Source organism: Talpa occidentalis, unplaced genomic scaffold (assembly GCF_014898055.3).
Source record: "Talpa occidentalis isolate TD23 unplaced genomic scaffold, MPIMG_talOcc4v2.1 talOcc4.6, whole genome shotgun sequence".
Taxonomy (NCBI): domain Eukaryota; kingdom Metazoa; phylum Chordata; class Mammalia; order Eulipotyphla; family Talpidae; genus Talpa; species Talpa occidentalis.
The window spans coordinates 112,363,631-112,374,578 of record NW_023604972.1 but is presented as its reverse complement, the minus strand read 5'-3'; the positions used below and the strand labels follow the sequence as shown (position 1 = coordinate 112,374,578).

Here is a 10,948-nt window from a genome sequence, read left to right as displayed (position 1 = left end):
TTGCTACAAATCATATTATTTCTCTGGAGGCCATTCAGATTTTAGCTAACTATATCATAATGCCACCAAGATCCATACAAGAACCCATGTCCCTCTACATTAAAAAATCTATGTGTAAATGGACAATTAAAAATGAGATATGATAGCACCATTTTCTGCCAGGAAAAATAGTGAGTATAGTTTTAGAGCAATGAACATCTTTGAATTCTGTCTGCAGCTTCAGAAGTTCTTATAGCTTGGATAATTTTTATCCTTTCATCATTAATTATATGCATGCTCTCAGATATTACAGATGGTTACCTAAAGAAACAAGTTCTTTCTTGCATATATATCTCTCCCCAGAATAGGTGCTAAAAGCATAGATCTGAACCTCCCTACACTGATATCACCTGTAAGCTTGGGTGTGAAACAGCCCTAGAGCACTTGTGGTAAGAAATTTAAAACTTGAAAGGCCAAACCTTACTCTTCAGAATCTTCTCTGTCAGAGTATTTCCTCTGATCTCCTTAAGTCTAAACCATTAAAATGACTAGATTTTCTTCTTTTTCTTTATTTTTCCTAATAATTGCTGCATATATAACTTCAGAGTGTAAGTATGTCCTATGCCTACCACATGTAAGCATTAAATGAATTTCTAGTGGCTGTATTGATACATTATAAACGAAAGTGACTTCCCAACTATTTCTGTCATTCTAAATTGTAATGTACAGTTGTTCCTCAGTAAAATTATAATAACTAGAGAGTGACTGTTTTTTAATCTTTAAAAATGATATTGTGACTGTCAAAAAATAACTACATGAAATAATTTGGGTTTTCATTTAAATGTTGTGGTTTTCTTTTGTAGGTTTCAACATGGAAATTATTGGAGGGAGAGAAGTATCACCCCATTCCAGGCCATTCATGGCTTCCATCCAGTATGAGGACATCCACATTTGTGGAGGTGTGCTGATCCACCCACAGTGGGTGCTGACAGCAGCCCATTGCCACCTCAGGTGAGTCCCTGCACTTTTCAAATCCTGTTTTTCCTTCCCATCACCTGGAAGAGAAGTTTGCCTCTCCCAGGAGAGAATTTGGTCTACATTAGCTTCTATGATCACTGACCAACTGGTGTTTATTTACCTTCCACACATTCATGTTTTCTGAGTTTTGTTTTCAGGAAGAACTGGGCTACCTTTCCCAGGCCAGCCATTGCACAAATTCAAGTCCGCCATCTAATGCCAGGGAGCACAGCAACAGTAAAAATTGAAGCAGCCTTGTTCCTGACTTGTTAAGTCATACTCCTGAGAAAATCAGACAATCTGAGCTGGTTCTTTGCACCTTAATTTCCCCCATTTTACAACTGGGTGATAGTAATAGTTATACCAGCTTCATGGGGTTTGAGAATTAAATATGTTGGCATGCTTGAATATAGTATGTACAAATAATAATAAGTTACAGAAAGTGATGATGCTGATGATGCTGATAATGATGAAGACATGGTGATGAGAAGCCTGCTTTTCTAATAGGTCTTTATACTCTTTCCATTAACTCCTCCCATCCCACCATCCTCCCAGAGGTCTAAGACCCACATTTTGGGAATCACAGCTGTAAAGGGCAACAACTTTCCCAAGTGAAGACAAAGTTATAGATGATTTACAAGTACAGAGAGATTTTTTTCCTGTGGGATACGTAGGATGAAGCTTTTCTGAAGACAGAATGTAGCTCTCAAAATCTATTTCCACCTATGATTCTCTTGTTTCAGCTAAAAAGAAATACAAAACTCTTTTGGGGTTCTGCAACAATCACAAAAGGAAAAGCAATAGAAAATGTATTTGATGTTTGTTGTTGGGTTTGGGGGAGAATTTTGGAGAGACAGGGGTTTTGTTTGTTTTTACATTTCTTCTTTAGGTTTCTTACCTAAATAAGCTAAGAAGAGATGGGCCTTCTCCTGTCCTTCCAAGGCTTATAGCTCTTCCCTTAAGATCTCATTTTGACCAACTGAATTGACTTCTCCATATTTTGGGGGTTTTGTTTGATTGGGCCCGTATTTTTTTTCCCTAAAGATTTATTTTTATTTTGCATACAGGACAGGACAGGCAGATCTACTGAAATACACTGCTAAGGGGAGTAGTCAGTGGATGAGACAGAAGAGATCTGCTGCACCATATGTGGGTTAGCTCCCTGGCTGAGGATCAAACTCAGGCTGTAGCAGTGCTAGTACTGAGACTTAACCCCTTTGCCACAGGATTGCCCCATCTTAATGAGCTTGTCTGAAGACAAATTGGAAATTTTGAAGCCTGCAAATTGAGAACTTCTGTTTTTTTTCTCTAAACAAGGCTGCTTCATTTAATTGGGTCACAGAAAACACCCAAGCGTTCCCTTTATTGTTGTTCTTTCCCCGTCTGTGGGAAGCCATTTTAGTTTTAGTTTACCATTTTAGTTTACCAAAATTCTCTCTACCTCCACCCTTGGGAACCAGCTAGGCCTAGAGTGAACAACAACATTCAATTCAAAATATGCATATCTGGGCCTCCCCGGTGGCGCAGTGGTTGAACGCTGAGTTGCGAAGCTGCCCGCAGCCTCTGCAGTGCCGGTTCGATCCCTGGCTGCTCCCCAGCCACCGGAGGAGGGTCCTACATGGCGCACAGACCTCTCCTGCCGCCCGCTGCTCCCCTCAGCAGTGTATTTCAGTCCTTCTGCCTGCTCTGCTCCCCGCTCTGGCTCTGGTGAATTCTCTCACCCTCCCGCGCTTCTGACTGTACCCAGTGCTTGTATGTATAAATCAATCAATCAATCAATCAATCAATCAATAAAATAAATCTTTAAAAAAAACAAAATATGCATATCTTTAAATATGTGCATATTCAAATGGACTTGACACAGAGTTTGGCTTAGAAATGCTCATCAGATGCTACATGGAAAGAAGGAATTAATTGGAGACTTTTTTGGGTTTGGGGTTTTGTTTTGCTAAGCCAAAAGCAGTGGGTAAATTCCATCACAAACCATAACTTGCTATCCAAAGCTAACTGGTATTACTAAATTGAATTTAAATTTTATCAAGTGAACTTGACTCAAGAGACATGGGTTCCTAAATTGCCCAGTTGGGGAAAAGAGATTATAGTAAGGCTGGAGAAAAGTCAAAGGGTTAAAATAAATTCCTATTGCTAACTATCATTTTAAATAGCTGGAGTTTATAAAGAACTGCAGAATATGTCAATCAAATTTCCACTACGGGACACTTGGGTGTAAAAAATGTAGGCAGACTGGTGCTTAGAAAAATATAAGCTTTATGAAATCCCAAATATTTATGAAATACTTCAGTGGTAGCTTCCCACAAATGTCCTCCTAAATATCCTGTGGGAATAGCTTACTCACCCCCTCTCTCAGCAAAATGGTGAAGGAGGTGAAATCTGAGGTGCTCCCTGATCGCTGCCTTTCCACCCAGTTCCTCACTTAGTAATCTCAGCCCCTTTATTCCTTACCATGTAAATTATAAAAGGAAAACTGGTTCAAAAAATAACCTCTGGATGATCCTATTTTTAGCATTTTAGTTTACCAGAAGCAAAATTCTCTCCACCTCTGTTCACTGTCCTTCCCCAGTGCCTTCCCTTCCTGAGCACACCCCTCCTCTCGTCTGCCCAGCTGGTGATTATCTGGAAGCCCCCACCACCCCTCCCTTACAAATCCCTCAAGGCTTCCAAAATAGAATGGTTAAAAATTTAGGCCCTGGATTCAAACCAACTGAATTTTGATCCCCCTGCATTTACAACCTGGGGTCTCTGCTTAATGTCTGTGGGACTTCTCCAGTTTGTTAATTTACCTGAGCCTCAATTTCTTCATTTACAAAATGGACATAGTCATTATACCTGCATCACAGGGCTGTTGTAAGGTTTAAGTGAGGGAGAATATGTGAAATAATTAGCACAAAATCTGGCACACACATAATTTAGCATGTGTCACCTGATGCTGTTATATTGTTTTCTGTTCCTTCCATGATAACGACTGAGGAACAAATCTGATAACTGGTCATGCTGAGGAGCAGGACAGGACTTACAGAGGAGTCTTGGAATAGTGCCAGACTTGGAGTCACAAAAGCTGGGTCCTGGGGGCTTCTCTGGTGGCACAAGGTGTTAAGTCTCAGCACTATGGAGCTATCAGCAGTCACTGCCGCAAGAATTCAATACCCTACAAGGGAGCTGACCCATACAGCACAGCAGACGTCTCCTGTCTCGCCCGCTGCTCCCCTCAACAGTGTATTTCAGTGCGTCTGCCTGTTTCTCTCCCCACTCTGTCTCTAGTGAATCCTCTCATCTCCCACACCACTGGCCTGTCCCCCCACACACACAGCTCTTGTATGCATAAATAAAATAAATCTTTAAAAAAAAAAAAAACTGGGCCCTGACTCCCCTACGTGTGATGTGTATCACCTTTGAGAACAATTTCACTGTCAGGGTAGGTAGCCCATAGGCTTGCCAACACTGAGAGGGTTGTTCTCAGGCTCAGTGGAGACAATGCCTTTGTCTGCCTTCAGCATCAAGAGCATGCTGTAGCTCTGCTGCATGTAGTTCTGCTCCAGGTAAGTTCAGGGCAGAACTCAGATTGCTGCATCTTAAATAAATACTTCCAGATGATTCTGAAGTGGGTGACCCAAAGACCACCTGTGGAGAAACACTGTGCTGGACAAATAAAGGACTCTGGTATTCTTCTTCTTCTCTGTGTGGATTCAGACCTGGGATTACCTAAGGAAGTGGGATCCTAGGAGTCAGGTAATTCCAGGTATCCTGTGGGCAGAAAAATTGACCTTTGTAGGACAAATTACAGTCAAAGGATCTCCAAAAATGGAAAGATTAGAAAGTATTCATGGTCTGCTGGGGTGTATGGTATACTAAAATGGACCAGTGGAGATGAAAATAAACAAATACTTCAAAGGTATTAGCTAATGAAGGAAATTGGCAAAAGATGAGCAAAGACCAGAAATTTTCTCAGAACCCTGTCCCTAGTCAGAATTCGTCTTATACACCCTTCCTTGTGTTAGTTACTAGGTACCTCTCAGCCTTCCTTGTATCAGTTATTTATACATGTATCTGTCTTTTCTCTTCGGCATTAGTCCCAAGGATTTTATATCATCCTTCTCCTCCAAAGTTTTGGGTTTAGTGAGTATGTTGACCTTGAGTTTGAATCAATCCTAGGAAATCTGATCCACATTATATGAGAAATTTCATCCATATCCTGATTTTGCAATAGGTAAACTTTTCAACAAATTGAGCTGGAATTCCCAAAAATAAATGAGGGAAAATAAACTCTTTTGGTCAAAGCAAAATGTGGTCATTCCCAGGGGTTACAGGCCTGCCAAATGCAAGTTCACCCCACCATAGTCATGTGTTTGCTCCCCAAAACTGAAACAACTTTTCTTCTTTTTTCTGTATGTTCTGTGCTCTTTTGCGTTTTATTAACCTTTATTAATCTATTTAAATGATATGTAGACTTATGTTGTAATCTTTCTTTTTTAATTTTTTTTTTTTTAGAGAACGCATTTGTTTATTTATTTGTTTGTTTTTTAAGATTTATTTATTTATTTATATGAGCACTGGGTACAGTCAGAACTGCGGGAGGGTGAGCAAATTCACTCGAGCCAGAGCAAAGAGCAGAACAGACAGACTGACAAAATACACTGCTGAGGGGAGCAGCGGGCGGCAGGAGAGGTCTGCGCACCATGTGGGACCCTCACCTGGTGGCCAGGGATCGAACTGGTGCTGCAGAGGCTGCGGGCAGCTTCACAACCCAGCGCTCAACCGATGCGCCACCAGGGAGGCCCCAATGTTGTAATCTTTCTTGATGTCTTTTTCAATTGACAATGAAATAGTTAGATGTAAACAAATAAATGGAATTCTTTTTATAACCTTCCTTGTTCCAAAAAAGAATTTGAAGTGGATTCTTAAAGACACACATTAAAATAAGATACTTTTTGAAGTATGAAAATAGCTCCAAGGTGTTGTCAAGCTCTCCAAAATATCATTTTTATTTTCATAACTAGATGCATATGTAATTTCCATTATTCAATATATAATAAGCCAGACAAATTATGGCACTGTTGACACTCTGTACCTGGAAGGTATATGACTAAGTATTTTTTTAAAACTATTGTCTCTTCATCTAATTCACTGGTTTGTATCCTCCAAATCTCCACAATGGAATTATCATTGGCTACTAACACTAATATATGTTCATTTCAAATTTTCAAATTAACAATGATTTTTCACCTTGAAGAAAGTGTTCCTTTCTTGTTCACATCATCTTTCTAATTGAAGGGGCAAAGTACATGGGCATATTTGATAGCCACGTAATGGACTTTGCCTCACCTGTTGACCTGAGCTGGGGTCTAGACATACCAGATTAGCAAGTGTAGAGTCTTTATCTTTTCATTCTTACAACACTTAACATTGGAAAAATGAAATAGTTATGGAGCTTTGTAGTGGTAATGGTTGAACAACAATGTAAATATCCTTAATGACACAGGATTGTACATTTGATAATGATGACAATCGTACATTTTATGTCATATATATGATCAACTAAGAAAACTTAATAATGGAGGGTAAAACTCAGAAGCCTAAAAAGTATCTTTTCCTCATTTTTACATAAATTAACACAAGGTTGTTGTAAACTTGATGTAATTAGGATTTCACCCCTTTTTTTCACCACAGTGTATAAATTCTTATATTCTTTTGCAAAGCTGGGAAATTAGAAGAGGGTGGATTTGAGAGCAGGCTATTTGGCCCTTGATATCATCCATTCATGCTGGGTCCACTGAGAACTAACCCTAAACAGGTTACCTGCCCCTGTATGCATGCATTTGGCCCTATCTGCCACTTTCTGTCCCTCACTGGAAGATTTGGAAATCATTCCATTGATTTTATTCTCTTTGCATTTTTAGGTTTGCCAGACACCAGTCTTCCAAAGTGGTTTTAGGAGCACACTCCCTCTCAAGGAATGAGGACTCCAAACAAACATTTGATATTAGAAAATTCATACCATTCCCAAAATTTGATACAGATCCTAAAGCAAACGATATAATGCTGGTTAAGGTACGTGATATTACCTCCCTTCAGTTTCTCCAACATTCTTATACAGCATAGTTCAGTTGTTAAGTCATCTACACAAAGTATTTAATTAGTCATTTCCCCAAGTTTGAGGTGATTGTGACATATTCTATAAGGACCCACCTTATGCCATCTGTTGCCTTGAAAGAAATAAGAATAGATCGTAAATGCATCAGGGCTATGTTTATATAAGCAAAACATCTCTGACACATATCTGGGAGGGGAACATCCTGACAGATCCAAGGATCTATGCTGAAAAATTTTTCCCCAAATACTTTCATCATTAGCAAGTGAAAAATACAACAGAGCCAACCAAGTGACTTCTGGAACTCAGAAGTGAGTTACAACTTAGTCTAGACCATACTCAGTGTAGTCCAAACTCACTTTAGACCATAATCAAGGGTCCTATCCAGCAGGAAAGAGCCCAGCCCTCAAAGTCATGACCTATGGATGTTGTTCCACAGAAAACCATCCAATGCAGGGCAAAGGCCAGTTAGCTTGAGACTGTGTGAAATTCCTGCTTTGTGTAAGCTCCCTCCTCAAGCATCACTGAGCTCTATGGGGAATGGAGAGCATGTTCAGAAAAGCAACAAATGCAGCTGCAGGCTACCACCAAAGTAGATTCAAGAAGAGGGGCAGCCCTCCTAGAAGAGAGGGACCACACATACATCACTTCAGCTCATAGCAAAAAACTACTGGAGATAAAGGATAATTTACTCTCTTTTCCATCTGTCAGCTTCACATGGCCGCAACACTTAACGAGCATGTCCAGCTGCTCCCCCTAAGATCCAAAAATGATATTAGAGCTGGAACAAAATGCCAGGTTACTGGCTGGGGAACCACCGACCCAGAAGCGTTACTCCCCTCTGATACCCTGCAAGAAGCCACTGTTACCATCATCAATAGAAAACTTTGCAACAGCCGGAGTTATTACAACCACAAGCCTATTATAACTAAAGATATGTTATGTGCAGGAGATACCAGAGGCCAGAAGGATTCCTGCAAGGTAAGAACATTTCGCTCAAACAGACTTCTCAAAGTGCTGTATGCAGCCCAGGCTCCTCTGGCTGGTTAGCACAGGGGAGAAGGGTGGAGAACACAAAATCACCGTCCCTGCCCAGGGTTCTATTCTTTTTCATCAATCAGTATGAATAAAGACTTCCCTAATGCCAGAGGCCAGCTCCAGCAAAATGTTGTGTCAGGGTCCCCACAAGGACAAGATGGCGTGGGCGAAGTGAAGGGATGAAGGGAGCGGGGAGATGAGGTAGATGAGGTAGTGAGGAGACACTGACACTTGATCAGGGTGCAGACATCTCCTGCTGAGGGTCTCAGTGGGTCTTTATTTATACATCAGAAATTGTTATTTGATCATTACATCATGCAATCGTGTGATTTTACTTATATTGTTTTAGGATTTATTAATGATCATTAACAGTGCACAATCCTTTTTTTAATTCTCCTAGTCTATGATTAACTTGGTAACTTGGTTACCTTATTTCCCTAGGTGATGAATGTTATTCAGAAAATAGAAACAGGTGCTACACACAACGTGATTTATGCAGTCAAGCTAGGCAACTAAAACAAGGCTAAGCAGGCATTGTAAAATCGAGGGCGGCTTCCTATTTTCTACATAGAACCAAAGGGTCCCGGTGCCGTGGGAACAGTATGTGGTGTGTTTTTCTCGGACCATTTCGCCTCCCGGGGTGCCTCAGGGCCTTCTCTAGTGGCGACTTTTACCGGGTTCAGTTCCATCAGTTCTATCAAGCATGGTTTGTTAGAGAACTCAATGTTACTCATGGTAACTGAATTACAAATTGGAGGACATGGAGAAATATTGGAAACCGTTTCATTATCAATCATGTTGGAAGGTATTTTTCTCAAACTACTGAGGTGTGCATTACTGAAACTAGCATTAATGCCAACACTCATTGTGTTATTCTAAAGCTTATAGAAAATTTCCATGGCTTCAATAACTGCCACAAACAAATGAAAGGAAGTAGCAGGAGCCAGCTGTGGAGTATTCTGACTTTTCTGAAACTTTCCTCATGCCCAGACTTTGTCAGGCAGCATGAATAGCATGGCCCAAGCCACCCTAATACATAATAAGCACTTATTAAATGTTTTTAATCAGCTACTAGACTACATCTGATCAGTTGTTAGATTTCCTCCGGGAATGTCACCATCCTTAGAAAATCTACCAATTCAGGGAATAGGTACTGGTGATTAATGGTGAAGTTCTCCAAAACAAGAACCCTTTTTACATTAATCAGTAGAGAGGTCTGATAAGACTCAAATGCACATAGCTCAAATATGCAGTATGTGTGTCTTAAATAATGTTGACTGACTAAATGAATAACTTATTTTTCAAAATCTATTCTTTCCTAAGGTAGTACCAAAAACAACAAAAAAAAAGAAGTGTTCATGTTTATAGCTGACAAATAGGCAGCACAGAAGGATTACTAAACTTTTAAAAATTAGAATGCAATCTTCTCATCATACTATATGAAGCATCATGGTAGAGGGGAGAGGGATGATCATAGGTGGTTTGCACCTCCCCTATTGTCACGGCTGATCAGAGCAAAGCCGTCTAGTTTGCCAGTTTGTGAGCAGCAGGAGAGGCAAAGGCTGCTCTTCAGATTTGAAATTCTATCTCCTCTTACTTCCCCAGACAGAACTTTAGTTACATGTTTTGCTGTCAGAGTGCTCAAAAACCAGTTCCCTAAGGGAGTGTCCACTAAGGGTAGTGCAAATGCATAGCGCCGTGTTCAATCATGAAGGCTGCAAAAACGGGAGAAAATAGAGAAACTTGAGTCCCTATCATCAGGACACTTGCTACAAGATGTTTCTCTTTTCTACCAGTCTCAGTGGCAACTTGATTTCAGGTCCATTGACACCAAGATGAAATTTGAGATTTAAAAAAATGTCTTTAATTTCAGTTATTTGCATTTTCAGACATGAGTATTTCATCTGAAAGGGACACTTTATACCCATTCCTTAATAAATAAAATTCAATAGTCACTGATTATCAAAGGATATATTTATATAGATGGAGTCCTACATGGAGACAGGGACACAATGAGAGACAGATGAACAGAAACCTGCACTGGGCAAGGGAATGTGCCAGACACTCTTCTGGACACAAAGTAAACCAGGACCCCCAAAATACTCCTCTGAGTAAGGAACAGTTGGTGGTGGGAAAAGTTCAGCATCTTCTCACCAAGTATCTGTCCGTTTTCTTCTTTCCAGGGTGACTCGGGTGGCCCCTTGGTCTGCAAAGGTGCCTTCTCCGCCATAGTCTCTGGAGGTCATAGATGTGGGGACCCCCGGAAACCTGGAGTCTACACCCTAATAAACAAGAAATACCAAGTTTGGATCAAAAGCAAGCTTGCCCCATCTCATGCACACTGAGAATACAAATTATTTTCTTGGATCTACCAGTTGCTTTTTTTTGCTTGTGTTTTGTTTTGTTTTTTCATCACGTAATCCAACAGGCTTTATCTTCCTCTGTAATTGGATGTGGTCGGAGAAGAGCACAACTGGGCTCCATCTCTGCCCCTTGATGTGAGAAATCAAGTTCTTTTTCACATGTATTGCCAATATATTTCTATTATGCTGATTTCATTCTGAATAAAATTTAGAAAACTATCATTTATGGAAATAAATACAGCAAATAAGTTCCCCTTCTATTTTACTCACACTCTCCAAAGGGACAAAGAGGTGACTAAACAAGACAATAATGGCACCACATTCAGCAAATTTATGTTGTGATATCTGCTGGACCCACCTGAGCTAAGTTTTCAAAATGAGTAATAGTCCGTTCAATACCCCATTTGAAAGTGAGACAAGTTAAGAATCACCAAAGTTTATAGAA

At 40.2% G+C, this 10,948-nt stretch overlaps 1 protein-coding gene across 1 annotated transcript; it reads left to right on the top strand.

Moving 5' to 3' along the window:
- The first annotated feature begins 883 nt into the window (after nt 1–883).
- GZMK (granzyme K) lies at nt 884–10,485 on the top strand. The gene is made up of 4 exons (XM_037530350.2): nt 884–990; nt 6,912–7,062; nt 7,814–8,083; nt 10,324–10,485. The coding sequence occupies exons 1-4, from the start codon at nt 899–901 to the stop codon at nt 10,483–10,485; spliced, it is 675 nt and encodes a 224-aa protein (XP_037386247.1). The 5' UTR covers nt 884–898.
- The last annotated feature ends 463 nt before the right edge of the window (nt 10,486–10,948 follow it).

Bases quoted from the DNA above. Each gene is read 5' to 3' on its own strand.
- GZMK (XM_037530350.2), top strand. From the start codon at position 899: ATGGCTTCCATCCAGTATGAGGACATCCACATTTGTGGAGGTGTGCTG. The intron at 991-6,911 runs GTGAGTCCCTGC...TTGCATTTTTAG, and splicing joins GCAGCCCATTGCCACCTCAG to GTTTGCCAGACACCAGTCTT. The intron at 7,063-7,813 runs GTACGTGATATT...TCCATCTGTCAG, and splicing joins ACGATATAATGCTGGTTAAG to CTTCACATGGCCGCAACACT.